The sequence below is a fragment of the Schistocerca serialis genome, chromosome 2 (genome assembly GCF_023864345.2).
Source record: "Schistocerca serialis cubense isolate TAMUIC-IGC-003099 chromosome 2, iqSchSeri2.2, whole genome shotgun sequence".
In the NCBI taxonomy this organism is placed as follows: Eukaryota; Metazoa; Arthropoda; class Insecta; order Orthoptera; family Acrididae; genus Schistocerca; species Schistocerca serialis.
In genome coordinates, this window is record NC_064639.1 from 383,935,270 (window position 1) to 383,959,219 (window position 23,950).

The 23,950-nt window shown below is 45.0% G+C and overlaps 1 protein-coding gene across 1 annotated transcript in view; it reads right to left on the reverse strand.

The window, feature by feature from the left end:
* Positions 1 to 20,837, reverse strand: part of LOC126455558 (T-box protein H15-like) — a 399,743-nt gene extending 378,906 nt beyond the window's left edge. The window contains exon 1 of the mRNA XM_050091314.1: positions 20,795 to 20,837. Within this exon, the coding sequence (XP_049947271.1) occupies positions 20,795 to 20,817 (23 nt within the window). The 5' untranslated portion in view covers positions 20,818 to 20,837. The remainder of the gene's footprint in view (positions 1 to 20,794) is intronic.
* Positions 20,838 to 23,950: the final 3,113 nt, after the last annotated feature.

Genomic DNA, 23,950 nt, shown 5'->3' on the forward strand with positions numbered 1-23,950 from the left:
ATCTATGGTAATGCGCAAGTTGCATGGCCACAACAAAACCCCAATTTTCATTCTATCAATGACGTTTATAGGCAAGACGAGAGACTTTTTATCTTGTTCTTATAAAGTGCCGTTATAGTTGACAGGGTAGAAAAAAGATAAATGACGTTCAAGCTACTGAGCGTACAGTGCTCGCCTCCAGTCTTCTTTATTAGTTTCAGAGATCAACACTGGACCCACTACTCACTGTTTTAGTCGTAATTTGACACTTGCAACATTTCATAAGCTGTTCACTATATCAAGGTAGTAGCTTCGCCACTGGTGTTGGGCACGTCCCTGCAAGCGTCGGGCGCACACTTTGGTGTCCGGCGCAAGACGGGGCGCGGGCTGCCTCGCAGCTACGCGCGCATGGCTGCTGGCCGTGTCCCCGCAACATGGCCACCGGCAAAAGAAAGCGGGTTTTACGCAGCCGCCAGTCGCGCACGCACTGCCATTGGTGCGCAAGTGGCCATGTCTGTCCTTGGCGTGACGCGGCACTAAAACTGCGTCCGAGGCGGCCGCACAGTTGGCATAGCAGGTCCGTGAACACCGGCTGCCCGTGTTCAGAGAAATACATGGAACTTAAGAATCAAACAGTACAAGGAGCCGCTCAGAAAATGCGGAAAAAATAGTGTCTCCAACATGTCCCTCAGGATAAATGACGCTGTCTGTCAAAGTGCAATGCGCAAAAGAAGTTGGGTGCGTGATCGGTTCTGCGGAGACAGAGAAGGAAAATACTGAGTGGCGTCGGTCGTGTGATGACTGTGTCTGCCTGTTCCCCAAGCCATACACCCCAGCTGTTGCCTAATTTCACAACAGTCATTGCTGGAGTAAGCACTACACAGGGCACTGTTTCTGCTTCTGAATCTCCCTAAAAAAAAATACATTTGCTCGGAACACTATCGCTGACGCTTCTTAACATAAGACACTCTAAGAAAAAAAAAAGACAAAAAGAGTGTCGCACCACGAAGGAATCACCCGATGAGACGGAAATCGGTAGATGTCATGTACATATACAGAAAAACAAATGAAAAATTGGATGATTTATTGACGACAAGCAGCTTCACAAACTAAGCAAGTCAATAACGCCTTGAGCCACTTCTCGCCCTTATGTAAGCAGTTATTCGGTCTGGCATTGATTGATTGAGTTGTTCAGTGTCTTCCTGGGCGATAGCGTGCGCTTTATTTCCTCAAAATCTCGAGTTGGTTTGAGAGCCCTGCCCATAGTGCTCCAACCTTTCTCAGTTGGGCAGAGATCCTGCGACCTTGATCGCCAAGACAGGATTTGGCAAAGCAGTAGACACTCTCGCTGTGTGCGGGCGGGCGTTATCTTGCTGAAATGTAAGCCCAGAATAGCTTGCCATGAAGGGCAACAAAACGGGGCGTAAGTTGTCGTCGACGCACCGATGTGCTGTAAGAGCACCGCCGATGACAACCAAACGGGTTTTGCTGTGAAATGATATGGCACCCAAGACCATTATTTCTGGTTGGCGAGCCGTATGGCGGGCGACAGTCAGGTTGCTATCTAACCAATGTGTGGGGCGTCTCCAGACATACCTTCGTTGGTCATGGGGCTCTGTTCGAAGAGGGACTCGTCACTGAAGTTATAATGCAGTCAAAGAGATTTCAGGCTGTAAATGGGATTGTTGGTGTACATAGGTCAAGGTACCTTTCTGCGAGACGCCTAATAATGGTGCTCATGGTCTCTGAAGCATCAGTTGCACATCAGATCGATGTCAGTTATGAATCCGGGGCTCTGAATGCCTCACTGACGATTACTGAGTCCTTGTGTTCTGTCGTCCCTCGAGGTCGACCTCTTCCTTCCTGACGCCACGGCCACGGTTCTCCTATTCCTGCCAACATCGCTTCTATCAAACGTCGAGCTATTCCCTTATTACTGCAACCGGCTTCTTTGAGCCCAAGTGCACGTACTCTTTCAAATACTGATATCTGTATATATTGTTTAAGCGCCTGCCTGCGAGGCATTGTTACTGTTCAACTGAGTACAATGAATGAATTTGGGAAAGGCTTTATACCGTGGTATCGACATGTTACCCATTTACTATTTTTCCTAGTTGCACCGTGAAACAGCGCTGCAGCGTCACTCACTCATCGACCGGCCACCAAACTTTACAATTTTGCATTTTCCATCTATACCTGTTGAATATCGATTTGTGTCCAGTTTGCATAAATCTCCCGTGGTAAGTCGTTTATTGTGCCTTGAAGTGCACTTGTCGTTTTGTTTTATACCACTCGTAATGAACATTAGTGTGGTTAAGTACCTTCACTATATTCGACCTAACCTAACATAAAACTACACGCTAAATGTTCTGTGCACACTTCGAACAGACAGACGTCGCAAAATGGCGATACTGTCTGAAGCGTCTACACCTACATCTACATGGATACTCTGCAAATCATATTTAAGTGCCTGGCAGAGGGTTCATCGAACCACCTTCAAAATTCTCTATTATTCCAATCTCGTATAGCACGCGGAAAGAACGAATACCTATATCTTTCAGTACGAGCTCTGATTTCCCTTACTTTATAATGGTGATCGTTTCGCCCTACGTAGGTCGGCGCCAACAAAATATTTTCTCATTCGGAGGAGAAAGTTGGTGATTAGAATTTCGTGAATATATTCTCCCGCAACGAAAAACGCCTTCGTTTTAATGATGTTCAGCCCAAATCCTGTATCATTTCAGTTACACTCTCTGGCCTATTCGCGATAATACAAAACGTGCTGCCCTTCTTTGAACTTTTTCGATGCACTCTGTCAATCCTATCTGGTTCAAATGGCTCTGAGCACTATGCGACAACTTCTGAGGTCATCAGTCGCCTAGAACTTAGAACTACTTAAACCTAACTAACCTAAGGACATCACACACATCCATGCCCGAGGTAGGATTCGAACCTACGACCGTAGCGGTCGCCCGGTTCCAGACTGTAGCGCCTAGAACCGCACGGCTACTCCGGCCGGCGTCCTATCAGGTAAAGATTCCACACCTCGCAGAAGTATTCTATAAGAGGACGCACAAACATAGTGCAGGCAGTCACCTTAGTAGTCACGAGGTAGACTTCCCCTTTCCACTGCGCATCGCACGACCACCCGCCTTCTTACGTACACACCAGTATAGCCTCTGACTGCGAGATTAATATGGCACAAGTGGAGTCACAGTGCGTGGGGAATATCACGTAGAAGGATCTCAGAGGCTATTGTATGTAAAGAGAATTGCAGGCACAGTTTCATTAGCACCGACTGCTCAAGTATATGTGCTAACAAGAGGTTCAGTTTATCGCAGGTCATCTAGCACCAGCAAAAAGCGCGAATCACGAGTATAGCCAGGGTATGCGCTAAGAGGGCAGAAGGGGTGGTGGTGGGGGATGGAGGGGTGGGAAGGGGGGGCAGATGAAACTGCAGTATCGTCCAGAAGCCTCATCAAAGTCGGCAACGCGAATCGATACCAGAGACATTTACGAGGGCTCACTGCAATCCGAGAAAACTAATGGCAGACACTACAGAAGACCACGTCTCCTTTTCAGCATAGCAGCACCCTCACACTGAGGTCAACAGTGTCGAGAATGTATGATCTTAGCCCAGTGTGTAACTTCACCTGAAGGAGTCAACATTATAATGTAGGACAAACGAGTTGTTACAGTTTGTCATCAGATTGTTCCTCAGTAAATGCTGAACATTGTACTTCAAGAGGAATGTTTGTTAATAAGAGCATCACGTGATGCTTTGCTTATCAATGACAGCTGTAAATTACCCAGTGCTCCTGGGACACAGGAGTGTGTCAAAGTGACGTAAATCTTTTATTCAGTTATGTAATAAAGTGAACTAATATTCATGTGTGTGAGCATTGTTCCAGAGGAATCAAGTAACCCACAGCTATGACCAGACGAAAGTAGTTTCGTCCGATCATAATAAAAAGGAAAAACAGCTTCTCACAATACAAAACTCAAAGCTATTGACAGATCACATTAGAAAACAATCAAGAGCAACATAGATGTTTATATCACCCATCCAAAAAGTTGCGAGATATGATTTTAGCTTGAACTGACAACTGTAAACAACAGACGTGCATTCGACTAGTAAGTTCTGAGAAGGTAGTGTTAAGCAGATGACGCCCGGCCGTAGTGTGTCAACATTGTTACCTCGTAAGTTGCAATGGAGCGATATCTCTAAATCAAATGTTCAAGACATTCTCCATAATGTTTTGAAGAAGAGAAAAGAGTGTGCAAGGTTAGTCCCGATCACTTTGACTCCCGAACAAAAACAACCAAGCATGGACGCCTGCCACGAGTAGACTTAAATGCAAAACGCGGACAGTTCATTTTTGGAAAAAATCATCACGCGTGACTAAACTTGGTGTTATCAGTGCGAAGCTATCACAAAATGACAAAATGCAGAAATTTCCATTCAGGGTCGATGGTTTGACTACGTAACCAATATTCAAGCCAATTTTATGCCCTAATTGAACAACATGCATGGGAAGGACGTTTTTTTGAGAGTTTGACAGGGTACGGACGTTCTGTGCCCTGTACTCACGTCGAGGAACACTATGTTGAACACGTGAAACATTAAAAGATCCACCTGAACGTTTCTCTAATTTTCATTAATCAAGTCCCGAGACTTTTTGGGCTGGCAGTGTACACTCGAAAGCTGTAACGCTTAGAAAAGTCTAAATGGAGCCTTTATGCTGAAAGGAGTGTGAAATGATTGCTGCTGCTATTGTTGTTGTTGTTGTTGTTGATGATGATGATGATGATAAAGCAGAGAGAAAAATCACCGAAAGTCTTTTCATCCTTCAGGGCGAATGTTCAAGGCGGCCTTCCATATGCCTACAAATATTTTTTAACACTGGAACGTGATCCCTCGCATTTCCTTCAGGCTACTGCAAGAATGGTGTGATAGTACGACAGTAATTGTTCCGCGCTAAAAACTGAAGGAACAGAAATCTGTTGCGCAGTTCCTCGAATATAAGCCACTGTGTATCAAGTCTTTTGAAGAGCTCACCTTGTCGGAGGAGATGAAAACTGAAAAAAAAAATTACCACTGGAAAGCAACAGTTTTAATTTAGACTTGACCCGGATACTACACCGTGAGGTTTAGGTCAATGACTGTCGTTACGCGAAACAACAAGTACCACCAAAGTAGAAAAAGACGTGAGGGAACAATACACAACGCTGAGTTAATATGAAACTCCATGGCGTGGGCACATGAGGTGGTTTGTCGGATGCTTGCACACACATATACACACACACACACACACACACACACACACACACACGCACACGAGATTGGGCAGGCCCGGCGGGAGCCGGCAGGCAGCGCCTTGATTGATGTCGACATTCATCGCCGCAGCCGGCGTAAATCAGGTAGACACGGCCCGCGTTGCGCGGTTCGCCTCCTCCGCAACACAGTGCAAACTTTCCTCTCTGGTGGCCGCACCTGCCGCCTGCCCCTACCCCCGATTACGATCGATGTTCCTCTCCCGAACAGCAGCAGACATTTCTTGAAACATTAACATTCATATACTGAAGGGAAGGGCTATCGTGATCGAAGAAGTTCGTTTATCAAGCCTGACTGTCGAGACTGAACGCGTATGTGGCGCGATTGTGGACGCTGTATCTGAGCAGTCCGCTACACATACTTATGTAAAGAACATGGCAACAATTCGCTAGGTAAACGACTTTTTACGTGGGAGGATAATCTGCACAAGACACACGGGTCAGAGCTTGTCTGCTTTCTAAAACTACGTTTACAAGGGCCATAAAAATTTTCATACCGCCGACAATATACCCTGAAAATGTTGTCCGGCAACACTGCGGTCACACACACATTGTAGCCCTATGTACTACAACACTGCCGGCCACTGTTGCCCGGCAATGTTCGCGGCACTAAATTTCAGGGCCAGAAGTGTTTACAAGGGGCCACGCTATTCCCACAATATGGACGAACGCTGCCTAGTAGAAATCCGTGAGATTCTACTACCTTTATGTTACACAAGATATTAGCTTAGTAAGAAGAAGAAAAGTGGGCTCCTTGGATGCCTTCTTTTTAGGTTTTCGTACCTCAATCAGTAGAAACCGAACCCTTCTGGGATCACTTTGTTGTCCGTCCGTCCGACTGCTAAAAACCGTCAGGAACAGGTAGATACGTCAAACTGAAATTTATGTCACATACTAAGGTCTATATTTCCTCGACAGTGTAGTAAATGTAAGGTTCTAAGGTAATAGAATCAAAAGGTACCGTAATTTATGTCTCATATATTTTGATTCCAACAAACTCACTCATCGAAAACTACAGAGCACTTTCCATTGACCTAGAATCAAGAAATTAGGCAAGAAGCAAGGTTTCACAGTACAAGTAAAGGAAAAAATTCGGAAATTATTAATATGTATATCACCCAAAAAATTATTTTTGCCATTTTTGTACGACTGCCTGTCCGTCTGTTAAGACGTCTTTTTCTCAGGAACTGGTTGATGTATCCTGTTGAAAGTTATTGGTTCATTTCAGGATGTGAAAAAGTTGAGCTTCTAAGCCAAAGCAATAAAATGATACGGCCACTTGCGTCACATTATTTGACACTCTCAAACTCATTAAAACCTACTGGCTACTTTCCATTGACCTAGAAAAGTGAAATTTGCAAGAAGCATGTTTACAGAATAAAAGTAAAGGAAAAACATCCGCATTGTTGTGCGCTTCATCAAGGGTGGTTTCGAGTTCATCGGTAACATCTTGGCACCTGTTTTTTCAGACTGCGGCCTAAGTAGACATTAATTTTGACATTCTACAATAATGGTCGTAGAGGAATCGCTTTTCTAAAATTCAGAATTTTCTTGTATGTTCACTTCTCAAGTGCTGCACACTCTAAATTCACGATAACAGACAACTACAAAACATGTGACTAAATGTACGTTCTCCAAGTTTCGAACAAAAGCGAAACGACTTTGTTCTCGCTCAGACACGTGACTGCAGCACTGTCCATGAGAGAAGCAAGAAATAAAGGCGAGAGTGAGAGGGAAGACTTTGAAGACAAGGAAAGAGATACATACTTCTTTGCAATACCAAATACTCTCCAGCCTTGGTAAAAAATACTATTGCTTCATTTCTAAAATTTTAGGTGCCGGAACGCACCTCTTAAATCAAGCTATTCCTCTCTCCCCCTCACCTCCCATCCACTCCCTAACCCCGCCCTACCCCATAAAAAATCAAGTTTCAGTTTTGAAAAAACTGTGCTAAAACTTATTTTTTACAAGGTATTATACTGAAACTGAGGCTTTTAAAACATAATTCCATCAAAACAGTAAAATCACAAGATTTAATACACACAAAAGGTGTTACAGTCGGAAGGAAGTAAGTTTAGGTTTAACGTCCCGTCGATATCGAGGTCATTAGAGACGGAGCACGAGCTCGGATTGAGTCAAGGATGGAAAACGCCGAGCCCTTTCAAAGGAACCATCCCAGTATTTGCCTGCAGTTGTTTAAGAAAATCATGGAAAACCTTTATTTTGATGGCCAGACGAGGGTTTCAACCGTCGTCCTCCCAAATGCGAGTCCAGTGTGGTAATCGCTGCGCTACCTCGCTCGGCAGGACCCAGAGTCTGTCCTCGTAGCAGTGTCAGCCTGCCCCCGAGCCCCCGTGTTCTGCTCGATACGCATCGGCACAAAAAAATGGTTCAAATGCCTCTGAGCACTATGGGACTTAACATCTGAGGTTATCAATCCCCTATACTTAGAACTACTTAAACCTAACTAAGCTAGGGACATCACACACATCCATTCCCGAGGCAGGATTCGAACCTGCGACCGTAGCAGCAGCGCGGTTCCGGACTGAAGCGCCTAGAACCACTCGGCCACAACGGCCGGTCATCGGCACAAGTCGGTAGTCTTCATCACTGTGGCACCATGTTCTCATCCGCTGCCAAACACAACGTTCGAACGGTTACTGTGTGCCGATCACAACTTTACGATGAAGTTCAACTTATCTTCGGTATACTGTGCACACATACACACACTTACATCCCCCACCCCCACCCCCCTGCCCACTGCGTCACGTTGGTGTTCCGTCGACACGTTCACTGGTGCCGGCAAATTATGGTTACGTTGCGATTTAATACACGTGTACTATTTTAAATTTCCAGCGTCCACTTGTTCCCTAAGAAGTGCCGGAACACCGCTTGGGTGAATTCCGGCCGAAATTAAGCCCTGGACAACACGGTCAATCCCTCAGCGTTACGCGGCAACTACCTGCAACATCAGCAATGTCGCCGAGCCATACAGAAAATCTGCTTTCTATTGCAGCAATCTTGACGGTAACACTACCGCGGCCATATTGCCGTAAAATATGGCCCATGTAAACGCACCTTAAGGTCAACACTGTCGACAGTCAATCTTCAATCTCGCAGATATAAGGTTTCCACATGCGTAAACTACCGCACAGGGCAACCACAAGTGATGAAATGACGACACGTTGTCACCACAAAACCTAAGAGCGATCGACGAGCTACTGTGAGTGAGATGGCCACCGATCTGAATGCGGGGACCACTACGAACGGTGCGGTACGGCATAGGCAAAGGCTTGCGGGGACTGCCGTCACATCCTCCAGAGTTTTCCCATGACTTCTGTGCACTCAGCGTATTATCAGCGTCAGCCTCCTACGTAAAACTTTTCGCCGAAGTAATCTCGGCAGCTGATCACTGAATACCTATATTTTTCACATTTCAGGCGCGACACAGAATGGGAAGAAAATCTACTTTAGAACCACTCAATATTCTGCATATTTTTACGATGTGGGTAGCGTAAAGCAGGGGTGTCCAACCTTGGGGCTTATCTGGGCAGCATCGGAAGAAGACGAGTATTTTTGGGCCACACATATCAATATCACGTTCGATCGAAGAGGTTGCAATTCTCAAATGTGCTCTTAAAGTGTTCATCTGAGATTTTGCTTCCATTTTTACTCTTAGTCCCCGTTACTCTTGAAAATAACTGTTCACAAATGTACGTGCTTCCATATAAAGATGAAATATACAGTGCATGACGGTGCATCAAGGGATACTTAGGCAGGTATGATTTTTCGAAGTCCAAGAAAGATACTTGATTAAAATTTTGTTTTAGTCGAACGTCAGACTGAAACTCTATGCACTTCGTCTGAAAATCTTCTGGAAACATATCTGTATTGGTTGTTTACAACAGCCGTCGTATAGATGCTAAGATTTTGATTAATTTTTTCGAAAATCCTGAAATAGATTTTCAAATTTTGCATCAAATCGAAAAAAGGGGCTGCGTACGGTAACATATTGCACATAAATAGGAAAAGAAATCCACTACTCTACAACGACACTACTTTTCTGCCGAAAAAAAAATTTAAGCGTAAATGTCCAGAGCGACCGTAAGTGGAATGACCAAATAAAACAAATAGTGGGAAAAGCAGACACCAGACTCAGATTCACCGGAAGAATCTTAAGGAAATGTAACTCATCCACGAAAGAAGTGGCTTATAAGGCGCTTGTTCACCAGATTCGAAGGTAGGACTGATAGAGGAGATAGAGAAGATCCATCGAAGAGCGGCGCGTTTCGTCACGGGATCGTTTAGCTGGCGAGAGAGCGTTACGGAGATGCTAATCAAACTCCACTGGCAGACGTTACAAGAGAGGCGTTGTTCTTCACGGAGAGATTTACTATTGAAATTTCGGGAGAGCACTTTTCAGAAGGATTCAGACAACGTATTACTTCCCCACACATACATCTCGCATATTGGCCTCGAGGAGAAAATTCGAGAAATTATAGCCAATAGCGACAATCATTCTTCCCACGTACTATTCGCGAGTGGAACAGGGTTGAGGGGATCAGATAGGGGCACCGAAAGTACCCGCCACCACACACCGTTAGGTGGCTTGCGGAGTCTGGTGTAGATGATGCAAATGTAGATATTTCATTCTGTATCTGAGTTTATGTCTCTAAAGCTTTAGTTTCGCGGTTGTAATTGAAGTAGCCGTTAGATAACAGACCAGCGCATCTGATGATTTGCCGGTTATCGGAGCGAGACACAAGGGCTTCAAGTATAGCACGGGCGACGTAGTTATGAACGGGATGGACCAATGAGAGAACAGTATTGTGTGGCAGGGGTTTCAAACTGAAATATTACATTTATCAAACCTTTACATACACAGAAATTTATGGATTTTTTTATTTTTTTATTTAATTTTCTTAAGTGATCATGTTATAGACGCTCGGTTTTTGGGCCGTAGTGACACTTGCTTTGGGCCGTATGTGGCCCGCGAGCCTCGGGTTGGACACGCCTGATGTACAGCCTTAACGTGTTTCACCTTTGACCGTTCGTATGGGTTTTCGTAATGAAGAAACGAAGTTGTACAGTTGCACAGTCCATGAGAAGGCCTTTGACATCAGAAACGTTCGTTTACGTATCTAAACACATGTGCCATTACATTAGACAACAGACTGCATGGGCAAAGGAAGTTTTGCTTTATAACACCGATGTTCCTCGCAAAATATATATACAGCGTGATTCCGCAATAACGTCACAAGCTTTCAAGGTTGCTGGAGAAGAGTAAATGTATCCTTTTGAGGTAAGGGTGTACACAACTTGATGTCAGAGAGACCGGAAGCCGGCCGGTGTGGCCGAGCGGTTGTAGGCGCTTCAGTATGGAACCGCGCGACCGCTATAGTCGCAGGTTCGAATCCTGCCTCGGGCGTGGATGTGTGTGATGTCCTTAGGTTAGTTAGGCTTAAGTAGTTCTAAGTTCTAGGAACTGATGACCTCAGTTGTTAAGTCCCATAGTGCTCAGAGCCATTGAACCATTTCTGACAGACCGGAAATCCTAAGTCTACGGTACTCTAATAACGCATTCTATATGCCTGCCCAAGTTCTCAAGCTGCTACATATACAACAGTTGTTCAAAACGGCGTCTGCCACTAACGATGCACGCATAGCGTCGTCGCACAAAGTTCTGTCGTGCCCTTTTTGATATCGTTTGAGCAATATAGCAGGCAGCGAGAACTGTTACCAAGAGAACGTCTTCAGACTAGTCAGCTGACACATGGGTCCGCAAGAAGAAATAAAGTGGTGTGAGATCAGATGAACATGCTAGCCACGAAACAGAATCTGGACTGCCGATCCACTTTTCAGGGAATGTCTGATACAGGTGTTCACGAATCCTCAGTCCAATGTGAGGTACGGCACCACCACGTTGGAACTACATCCGTTGGCGAATAACAAGTGAGATATGTTCGAGGCATCTGGATAGTGTGTCTTTCATGAAGACTGGGTGTACTGGTGCTTTAAAGGAGGGAGGAAGGAGGAACTGGCCTAGTAGGTAATCATTGACTATGCTTGCCCACATGTTGACTGGTAATTTGTGTTGATGGCCCTTCACAACCTACACGTGGAGGCTCCGATAGGCTCAAGCATGAGTATTGAGGTTGTTTAGCCATCCGTCTCTGGTGAAACAAGTTTCATCCGTAAAAAGTACATACGCTGGAGAGTGCGCTGCAAGAACCATTAGCCGAAGACGACACGAAATTCGATGTCAGCAGGAGTCAAAGTATGTACCTTCTGCAAATACTAACGGTGTAGCTACATTTCCATACTCGCCACATAGTAGGCCTACTATGTGATTTGGTCATTTCACGTGCTACTAACCGAGTGCTACTTTCAGGTGCCTTATCCACTCTAGCAAGCGCCTCATCTTCCAAGCAAAGATCCCAAGTAGGTCCCGGTTAAAGGCGCTGCAATCTGGAACCACAAGACCGCTACGGTCGCAGGTTCGAATCCTGCCTCGGGCATCGATGTTTGTGATGTCCTTAGGTTAGTTAGGTTTAAGTAGTTCTAAGTTCTAGGGGACTAATGACCTCAGCAGTTGAGTCCCATAGTGCTCAGAGCCATTTGAACCAACCCAAGTGGGTCCCTCCTCGACCGTTGTACTGTGGTACCAATTGCCCTGTTTCACTAAATCGTTGGAACAGTCTTGGGTACACTGTGTGATTCGGATATATTTTACGAGAACATTTGGACTTGAAGAACATTCCCGCTTCTTTGCTGCTTCCATTTGTTTAGCCCTTAAATGAAAATCACGTCTGCAAGTTCCAACAGGTGTGCAACTCCATTTGTCTAGGGCTGATCGACTTTAGTAGTTTAACTTGTGAACATACACTACAGTCTACTACAGGACGGACATTGTACACCAGGGTTGCTCATGTCAGTATACTATTACGTTCATTGGTATGCGTATCTAGTCTCAGTTTGCCGTCATAATGACGTCCAGGTCATAATCAGCAAATAACTATACTATAGCCGGAAACCAAACTAATAAGTGTTAATGGAAAGTTCTGCAGACCGTTGCAAGTTCATAACAAGGCATTTCTTTTCTGGACATTACATGCATGTAATATACATTGACTAATAAGATGAACATCAACAAAAGTAAACCGAGGATAATGGAATGTAGTCGAATTAAGTCGGGTGATGCTGAGGGAATTAGATTAGGAAATGAGACACTTAAAGCAGTAAAGGAGTTTTGCTATTTCGGGAGCAAAATAACTGATGATGGTCGAAGTAGAGAGGATATAAAATGTAGACTGGCAATGGCAAGGAAAGCGTTTCTGAAGAAGAGAAATTTGTTAACATCGAGTATAGATTTAAGTGTCAGGAAGTCGTTTCTGAAAGTATTTGTATGGAGTGTAGCCACGTATGGAAGTGAAACATGGACGATAAATAATGTGGACAAGAAGAGAATAGACGCTTTCGAAATGTGGTGCTACAGAAGAATGCTGAAGATTAGATGGGTAGATCACATAACTAATGAGGAGGTACTGAATAGAATTGGGGAGAAGAGGAGTTTGTGGCACAACTTGACAAGAAGAAGGGACCGGTTGGTAGAACACGTTCTGAGGCATCAGGGGATCACAAATTTAGCATTGGAGGGCAATTGGAGGGCAGCGTGGAGGGTAAAAATCGTAGAGGGAGACCAAGAGATGAATACACTAAGCAGATTCAGAAGGATGTAGGTTGCAGTAAGTACTGGGAGATGAAGAAGCTTACACAGGATAGAGTAACATGGAGAGCTGCATCAAACCAGTCTCAGGACTGAAGACCACAACAACAACAGTAGTGCATACTAAGCAACATAGTTACAGCGCAGAATGAGTCATTAAAGATACATCTGAAAAAAATTCTCCATAGATACTTAGATAGGAGTTGATGAGGAACACCTAGGGCAGAATCACAATAAAGCCACGAGGTCTGAAGCGCGGGAATGATACTACTAGTCATCATCTGAAGGCTAGCACAAATCGGGAGTCAAACTTGTCATTAAGTTCACAAACGGCAATATCCATCTGTGTAAAATGAGTTAATACACCAAAAAGACATCAACTACTGTACTGAGTACGTACGATAGCGGGGAAGGAGTCGATAAGAAGGAAAATTTACCACGCAGGCTATCAGTCAGGTATGTTATTATGCCGTTTCGGTCTTTGCCGTGCTTTTAGAAGGGTGCGTTAAAATTTATCGACGATTTTCATTTTGCTGCACGTTTGATGCAAAATATTTTTTTTATCATACTGTTCATTATTGGTGACAGAAAGGAAACACGCGAAGTGTTACACGAGCAGACGGCAGCGACACGGTTCCCTGTATTTAAGTATTTAAACAGAGTTGGTATCGAGAACAGACTTCCGACGTGGAACATGCTACAGGGCTGGTAAATATACGTAGAGAGTAGAAAAAGCACACGATGTCAAATAAGGAAACGCGACGGAGAAAATGACAACCTTTCAATGAGTTTTCTGTTTCTATCTTAGCACTGAATATCGCGGACCTGCCTCTGTTTGAGCGAGTCAATGTTCAAGTGGAAAACCATTTTAATCAATATCTGTTTAAGATAAAAACAATGTAAAGGAAGCAGAAAAATTATGAGTTCTTTAAAAACGGAAAGTGTTTGCACTGCCCGTGTGGACACTTATCATGCTGCATGCAAACCCCTTTCCTGACTCAAGGTACGTGGCATGGCTTACATCCTGCACGGCAGAGCCAATACGTCTGTTTCCTCGGGCGCTAGTCAAGGGCGCCGCTGACGTGACACACAGCGTCGAGTGTGCCCTCCTGCGCCCATTAACGCAGTACTCGCATGGCTGTCGTGGGATCCCAACCAACGCGAACAGCAATATCGCAGTCTCGACTGGCCACGTTCCTGCCACTGCTGAATTCCGACACTGAAGATGCACGCTACACAGTGTGATTTCCGAAACACGAATTCTTGTATTATCTACTTCACGGCCCATGCGTCTTCTGTCGATAATTATTTCACGTTCAAATTCAGATTGAAAGGCACAACAGTGGCGCTCCCAGCGACAATGCTGGACATAGCAGTGGCACCATGTCGGCTTTGTGATGCGTACATAATCAGATTAACGGATCGTGCATCCAAGTTTCTGACCAAAATGATGTACCGAAGAATAGAGAAGAAAACTGAGAATCTGTTAGACGACGCTCAGTTTGGCTTTAGAAAAGGTAAAGGCACCAGAGAGGCAATTATGACGTCGCGTTTACTAATGGAATCAAGAGTGAATAAAAGTCAAGATATTTTCATATGGTTTGCCGACCTGGAAAAAGCGTTCGACAGTCTGAAATGGTGCAAGATGTTCGAAATTCTGAGAAAAATATGGGTAAACTATAGGAAAAGACGGGTAATATATAATAAGTACAAGAACCAAGAGAGAACAAGAAGACTGCAAGACCAAGAACGAAGTGCTTGGATTAAAACGGATGTAAGATAGGCATGTAGTCTTACGCCCCTATTTTTTCATGTATATAGCTAAGAAGTGAGGGAAATAAAAGAAAGGTTCAAGAGTAGGATTAAAATTCAAGGTGAAAGAATATCAATGACGAGATTCGCTGATGATATTGTTATCCTGAGTGAAAATGTAGAAGATTTGCAGGATCTGGCGAATGGAATGAACAATCCACCGAGTACATAATATGGAGTGAGATTAAATCAACAAAAGACGAAAGTAATGAGGAGTAGCAGAAAGATTTGGATTGGATTGTTTGGGGGAGGAGACCAGACAGCGAGGTCATCGGTCTCAACGGATTAGGGAAGGACGGGGAAGGAACTCGGCCGTGCCCTTTCAAAGGAACCATCCCGGCATTTGCCTGGAGCGATTTAGGGAAATCACGGTCGGACGCGGGATTGAACCGTCGTCCTCCCGAATGCGAGTCCAGTGTGCTAGCCACTGCGCCCCTCGCTCGGTAGCAGAAAGAGAACAGCGAGAAACGTTAATATCAGAATTCTGAATGATGAAGCAGTCGAAGTTAAGGAATTCTGCTACCTAGCCAGCAGAAAAACCCATGATGGGCTGAGCAAGGAGAACATGAAAAGCAGACTAGCACTGGTGAAAAGGATATTTCTGGCCAAGAGAAGTCTACCAGTATCAAACATAGACCTTAATTCGAGGAAGAAGTTTCCGAAAATGTAAGTTGGGAGCACAGCAGTAGAACATGGTCTGTGAGAAGATCAGTACAGAAGAGAATAGAAGAATTTGTGACGTAGTGCTACAGAACAATGTTGAAAATTGAATGGACTGATAAGGTAAACAATGAGGAGGTTCTCCGCAGAATCTGCGGGGAAAGGAATATATGGAAAACACTGTTAACAAAAAGGGAAAGGGTGATAGGGCATCTGTTAAGACATCAAAGGAAAACTTCCATGGTACTTTAGCGAGCTGTAGCAGGTAAAAACTGTGGAGGACGACAGAACTGCAATACGTCCAACAAATAACTGAGGACATAAGTGGATGCAAGTGCGACTGTCAGATGAAAAGGTGGGCACGGCAGAGGAATTCGTGGCGAGCCCCTATAAGCCAGTCAGAAGACTGATAACTCTAAAAAATAAGGTGCTTCGTGCGGTATCACTTTGTATGTTTCCGTGTGTGGAGGCTCCGATGAAAGAACGATACCAGATTGCCTACGTCATTTTCATAATTGTCCAGTACTTGGTGTGGCGGTATGAGGTGCCGATGGGATCAACTCTGATTGGCACAGAAATTTGGAAATTCGTGGTAAGGCCTTATGGGGCCAAACTGTTGAGGTCATCGGACCCTAAGCGTAAGCACTACTTAACCTAACTTAAACTAACTTAACGCTAAGGACAAGAAACACACACACACCTCCGAGGGGGGACTCGAACCTCCGACGGGGGGAGCCGCGCGGACCGTGACAATTTGCCTTAGACCGTGACAAGGCGCCCTAGACTGTGCGGCTATCCCGCGCGTTATTGGCATAGCCAATAACAGAGATCTGCAAATTTATAGTTTAAAATTTTTTATTAATAACTTTAGGTGATCCTAACCTTTTTTGATATGCCAATTTCAGGAATTCCAAGGGGTCGACCACAACCGGCGCAACGCTCACAGCTATGCGGTAGACGGCACATTTGGATCTCCGGCCAACGCCGTCACAATCTACATCAACGACATGCCGATGATTGCAAATGTTCAACTGGTACATTTCGCTGATGACACGGCGTACTTTACGAGTGGACACCAATGTAACGCCAGCATCAGGAGACTACAGAAAAAGCTGAACTTTACCACAGTGTGGTGAAGACCAAGATTAAAATTAAGTAGGCGAAAACAAATGCAGTATACTTCAGCGAAAACCATACGCAGGTAGACAGAAACATTACTACCCAAGCATCTGGGAGTCACATTGGATCGACTTCCTTTTTCGTAGACACGTGCAAGATCTAAAGCTTAAAGCCTCCGGCATGGCGAGCGAACTGTTACCACTATTCCGCAGTAGGGAGCTCAACAGCTCAACGAAAGTTAGACTCTACAACGCAACTTTACAATCAAAAATCCTTTATCGGAGGATATCAAGGGGCCTCGATAAGAAGACCCAAATATTGCATATGCAGGTATTACAACATAAAGTCCTTCGGTGGATACTTTGGGCTTCACAGTACAGGTGCATCCAGACACTGCACTAGGAGTTCAAACTGTAGAAATGATCAAACTCAGGTCCACAAAAATTCATGAGAAGTTAAAGCAACTCATGTCTTACGTCTCATTTGGGAAGTAGGTAGCACCAGAACAGAATCTTGGCATCGGTACTGAGTCCTCGAGGCATTAGTTGAATAGGAAATTAGAAATGAGACACTCGGTGTTTGTGGATGGTCAAGCGGATGGAAACGGTCGAGAGGCAACACGGCTATACCAAAACCAGTACCTTCACAGACATCTACCACATCACACAACATTTCAAACCCTTTTTGAGCGTTTGTGTGATCGTGGGTGGTGTCAGACAGACGAAAATGAAGGGAGGCGGAGGAGCGTGCGTATACCATATTCGGAGCACCAGGTTCTGCCTCTCAACCGTTTCCTTCTGCTTGGCAGTATACAGACACCACTTCGGCTTGTTCTCGATTAATTTCCGGGTCATCCTGCGCCTTACAGTATGTTGCGTCAATTATAAAACCTGAAACACCCAAGGAAAACACAACACGTGGTCAGAGGATCTTTCGTTCGTCAAGGCCATCTACTGTGGCAACGATGCATTTTAGGACACCTGTTCATTGGACATTTTGCCTCCATTTCCAGTCAGGAATCCATCGCTGCTGTTTGTCTGTTTCATTAATTTTTTGCTCTGTACAGACCTGGACAAAGTGAACAGGGCTTTATTCGTAAAACCGTTTTATCAAAACATCAGGAATAGTGCTGCTGCTCTTCCCGAGTATCGACAAAATAAAGCTATTTAGTAACATCCTCTTTGCGCACAGGGGTTGAAAAACATGATTCATAAGTTCGAATTAACTGGTGATCTGGGAATTGCTCCTCGAAGTGGCCGACGGCCAATTGCACCACAAACTGTTGAAGGAGTTACTGTTGCCGTAGTTGACGAGAATGCTGGATGCAGTTTGCGATCCTGAATCAGTGCACGAGCTGTGTCACGACAGCTGAACAGTCCATGGTCCACCGTTTGAAAAGTGCTGTGAACAATCGTGAAATGGTATTCCTACTGCGGGTTGTCGTGGATGGAAATGGTAGTCACATTGAACAAATTTTTTTAACTTGGAACGTAAACACTTTACTCAGTAAATAAATGTTACCATCTCACGTGGAAATTAAAATGTGTTTATTCCAATGGTTTCCTCATTATTTCTCTTCGGCGTGTTCTTACAAATGTTTCCACAAACTTTCATTGTCCTATGATCACTCGTTTTCCATGGGGGTTCTCTCAAGTAGCGAAAGTTTGATTTTAATCACCCGCTATATAAATAATCACAACAAAAGGACCTCATAGCACTGCAAAATTTCGTGTATTTCACTTATTAAGTGCACATAGAGCAAATAAACTTATTAATATGTTATCTTTTTTGTAAGCATCTGGCTCTTTATTGGCCACCTGTATATCGATATATCGGACTTCTTTCACAATAATTACTCATGTAAGACATCTCGTACTGTATTACCAGACACGTCGTCTTAGGTTCTGGCGAGGTATAAGAAAGTTACTGTAATACTTCAGAACACAATTTGCACCAAACAATAGGACAATTCCGGGAGAGTTGGACCACTAGGTGAGACGGACCAGTGGCGCATTTCACAAATGCACCGCTACTGATTGGCTCCCTGTAATTGTGAGGAAGCTCTTGTGTGAACGAACGTGGTGTAAAAGTGCTGCTGTTATTTTCGTGTTAGTTCTGTAGACAAATCGCATTCTTTCTTCTTGTAACCCGAAATGTTTCATTGTCTAGTTATGCAATTTTTATTTCAACGGTTAGTTTGCAGAACATCTACGCAGTTTTTTTACTGCGAGCATGATAAATATATAGGTATGAAACTAACGTAAAACGACTACCGAGTTCGCTATTTGCAGTCAGAGTCAGGATGGTCCATCTCTACTGGACAATTGGGAGAGGTGGACCACAATTCAATTTAGCTCAGGTGATAATAGAAGATTAATTTATATTTTGAAAAAGGATTGAATAACATGTGGTTTTTCATACTTGGTATTTGTATTAGTTAAAAACCTATTTGAAGCTCAGGAAACCAGCTGGCAAAGTATCGCTTGTACTTGATGGACGCAGGTCTCACACAAGCTGTTAGGAAACATAGAGCTTGCAGGGGAAGAAGGGATTATTTTAGTGAGACAACCTCGACATACATCGCAGCGTTTGCAGCCCCTGGACCGCCCATTTTTCAAATTGAAAAGCTGTCTTTACAACTTCTGCAGCACTTTCACGATGAGTAATCCAAGCAGGAAAATTAGCCGTCTTCAATTTGAAAACTGGTCAACTCAGCGTGGGCTACATCGTCCGACGGTGAAAATGGTACACTTGGCTTCAAGACAAGTGGACTAACACCACTGAATATGGTCGCAGTCCTAACCATGCTTATTTGTCGGAAGACGCTTATGTGCCAAGAAATGGAAAAGCTGAATCTCACACACAGGCCAACAACCCCCTTCAAAGCTCATCAAAAGGACTGATGATTCCAACCACGTCAAAAGAGCGCAGTTATCTGCACAAGTCAAATTCTTTCACACTGAGACAACTTCGAAGTCAACTCCTACTAAACTTAAGATCCAATATTAATGCCTCAAAACTGACTACACATACGGCAACACAGTCAAAACGTTTGGAAGAAATATCACGTGTTCCTTCTATTGATATAATCACAGGTTTTAGGATGAGAGCAACAACAGTATCCAAAGTGCTAAACTCTTGAACTGCAAAAAAGAAGAGGGATGAGAAAAGAAGGAAAACAGAAATCAGAAAGGAAAACGATCACCAAAGTAAATTATGGGTGAAGAAAAAGCGAGACCGAAGAAACTAAAAAACGAAAATACTGCTAATAACCCACAGTGACCATCATACGCAGAATACTGCGGACATTGTAGAAGATTACGAAAGCAGTTTTGATTAATAGGGTGAAAAATGAATATACTGGGTTTGGCAAAACCTATTACGAAACTAATAAAAAAGGCGATTGGATACAGTGTGTTTCTTGTTGACGGTAGTTCATTACCGTTGTTCAACCTTTGGTAATAAACGTGAGTGCTATGGTAAGAGAGAGACACGCTAATGCTTGAGCAAAACCAACGATTCATTAGAAAAGTGAATGTTCGGTCAAGCGTTATAATAAAGTGATAAAACGGTTTTAGGCTGAAACATTTAATAGTACAATTCTGTACTCATTACAACATATTCCATATAGAAATATGTAATTGTAATTGACTCTATTCTTCACGTGTAGTCATTTTTATATGGTTCGTCTCACCCAGTACACTGGTCCATCTCACCCATAGGTGTATGGGTGAGATGGACCACTCACGTATGTTTACAGTTTATGATATCTCTTGTACTTCTAGTGGCAATGCCGCAATAATGTCAACAATGCTTTTTACTTATCTTTGAATGACACTCTGTACGAAAATGCTAATAGCAGCAAAAAAAGAAAAAAAGGAAGAAAGAAAAAAAAAGAAAGAAAAAGAAAAACGATTGATCTAACTCTCCCGTACTTAACCTACGAAAGTGAATTCGCTGTAAATCGATATCTACACCTTTCTGTATTTTCTGTGTGCACTACATACAGCACACACATGACGGAGCTACTACGTAGGGTTTAGTCTGAGTAACAGATATAAATTGTTTTTCGTGAGCATGGACCTACGCATCCAACATTTCTTCTGCATATACGGACCAGTCAAGAGAAGACACGGAGTGTGCAGCGCAGCGCGGCAGACATACCTGCCGGTCTTGGTGATGATCATCTCGGTGCCCAGGTCGTGGAACTTGTCCCACAGCTCCTTGGTCTCGAGGTGGCACTCGGCGGCCAGCAGCTCGTCGCAGTTGCAGCGCACCTTCACCCTAGAGGGGGCGGGCGGGGGCGGCGTCTCGCGCTCCTCGGAGCCGGAGCGCGACCCCACGGCCGAGCTGGGCGACCGCCGCCCGCCGCCAGCCGCCGGCGCCCCCGGGGGCCGGCAGGCCGCCGCGTCGCCACCGCCCCCGCAGCCGGCCTCGCTGTCCGAGCATTGCTCCACGTCCACCTCCACGTCCTCGTCTTCCTCGCTGTCGCCACCTGCGGCATAAACCACAGAGGCCGCCGTCGATACTGAGGTCACTACACAGCATGAAGCAGTGCATATTCGACAAACTTTCCCTCAAAAATTCTGAGCCGGCCTCGGTGGCCGAACGGTTCTAGGCGCATCACTCCGGACTGCTACGGTCGCCGGTTCGAATCCTGCCTGGGGCATGGATGTGTGTGATGTCCTTAGGTTAGTTAGGTTTACGTAGTTCTAAGTCTAGGGGACTGATGACCTCAGAATTTTTGATGAAATGGCTCTAAGCACTATGGGACTTGACATCTAAGTCCCATAGTGCTTAGAGCCATTTCATCAAAAATTCTGACGGGTTTCAGTTTGACGCCAGTTATTAGGTTGGAGCGTAAGTTCGTGGCGTTTTTGTTTTGCATGTTGCTTTCCCATTGCTATGGGTTTATTGATCGATCATCATGTTTTATTTGCAGATCACTGTTATTAATTCAATTTGCATGTTGTCATTTGGAGTTAGTATGTAGAGCTGTGGACGCTAGAAAATGGAGTGCCGAGCGGAGAAAGCAGTATATTTCTGACATATTGTTCCGTTTGAGTTCAATAGATCGACGACAGCAGCGGAGGGAGCCAGAAATATTTACGCCTTGTATACGGGGATGCTGCCATTCGACAGAGCACGGCTAGGAATTTGTCGTATCGTTTGAAGGAGGACTGCCTATCCTGCTCTACAGAGCAGGCGAGCCTCCGACCTTTAAGTTATGTGATGAGACATGGAGGCCCAACGCCTCGTCCAACTCCTGTGGTTTCGACGTCCCTCAATGACTTGCCTTATATGTTCGCGACAGTAGTACGCTATCAGCTGACCTGATTCGCCGCTCCCGACGTGCTCATTCGCAGGCACAACCGTAACAATCCACCCTTTGGCAAAGTTCCTTACGACAGTAAATTACCCAACGTGCGGTCCCTGGGTCGGCTTTGTAAAGGGAGGAGATAAGGGCTAAGGGATACCTCCTAGCCCGCATCTCGTGGTCGTGCGGTAGCGTTCTCGCTTCCCACGCCCGGGTTCGATTCCCGGCGGGGTCAGGGATTTTCTCTGCCTCGTGATGGCTGGGTGTTGTGTGATGTCCTTAGGTTAGTTAGGTTTAAGTAGTTCTAAGTTCTAGGGGACTGATGACCATAGATGTTAAGTCCCATAGTGCTCAGAGCCATTTTTTTTGATACCTCCTAATATCGTGTCGGATCTCCTTTTGCCCGGAGTAGTGCAGCAATTCCACGTGACATGGACTCAAAAAGTTGTTGGAAGTCCCCAGCAGAAATGTTGGGCCACGCTACCTCTATAGCCGTCCATAACTGAGAAGCTTTGCGTTCAAGATATTGTGCACGAACTGACCTCCCGATTATGTCCCATAAATACTAGACGGGGCTCATGTCTTGCGACCTGGATGGCCAAACCATTCGCAACAACTGTCCAGAATGTTCTTCAAACCAGTCGTGAACAACTATGGACCGGTGATATAGCGCATGACACTCATAAAAATCCCATGGTTGTTTAGGAGTATGAAGTCCACGAATGGCTGCAGATATTCTAGTCAATGGTCGGTTCAGCTGGACCAGAGAACCCAGCACGTTCCATGTAAAAACAGACCACACCATTAAAGAACCACCACCAGCTTGTACAGCGCCTTGTTGACAACATGGAACCGCCGCTTCGTAGGGCCTGCGCCACATTCTAACTCTACCATTAGCTCTTCGGAACTGAAATAGAGGCTCATCTGACCAGGCCACTGTTTTCCAGTCGTCTAGCGCTCAACCGACATCGCCACGAGCCAGGAGAGGCGTAGCAGGTGATGTGCTATTAGCAAAGGCACTCGCGTCGGCCGTCTGCTGCCATAGCACATTAACGCCAAATTTCGCCCCATTGTGCTAACGGATAAATCAGTCGTACGACTCATATTGATTTCTGTAGTTATTTCACGCAGTGCTGCTTGTGCGTTAGCACTGGCAACTCTACGCAATCGCGGCTGCTCTTGGTCGATAAGTGAAGGCCGTCGGCCACGGCGTTGTCCATGGTTAGGGATAATGTCTGTAAATTTCGTACTTCGGCACACTCTTGACACTGTGGATCTCCGAATATCGAATTCCCTAACAGTTTTAAAATGAAACGTCCCATACGTCTAGCTCCAACTACCACTACGCGCTCAAAGTCTGTTAGTACCTGTCGTGCGGCCGTAATCAAGTCGGAAACCTTTTCAGATGAATCATCGGATTACAAACGACGCTTGGCCAACGCACGACCCTTTTATACCTCGTGTAGCGCGATACTAAAGCTATCTCTATATGTGCGTATCGCAATCCCACGACTTTGTCATGACTGTGTATACCTTCCTTGTCACGTCAGGGACCCGCAGCGATATCAGGTGGCATTCAGTCTCGCGGCGGGCAGTCTTCGTAATGTTTTGGATCATCAATGCATGATGTGGCCTAACTGCTTTAATTTAAATGCCAATGTTGGGCAAAAGCTGACGTTAAAACGCACGCTGTTTAAGCTTCTACGTGCATAAGCTTGTAAGTGTCCAGTTAGCAAGAGGAACGCAAGCAGTGGCACGCGGCCGAGTTCAGCTGGTGAAGCCAAGCCAGGCGGTCTCATTTGGCGCGTGGAAATAATATGCCCGTCACAATTAGCAGCGCAGCGCGCGACGCAGTCCATTCGCGACCACATTGGCGTCAGCCGCGCGCGCTGGCCAAGTATTTATCTGCGTTGCCTTATGAATACGCGATGAGCGCTCACCGCTGCGCTATTCCGCCGGCTGTATGCACCAGCAGGCGTACAGTAACTCCTCCCGCATCCGCG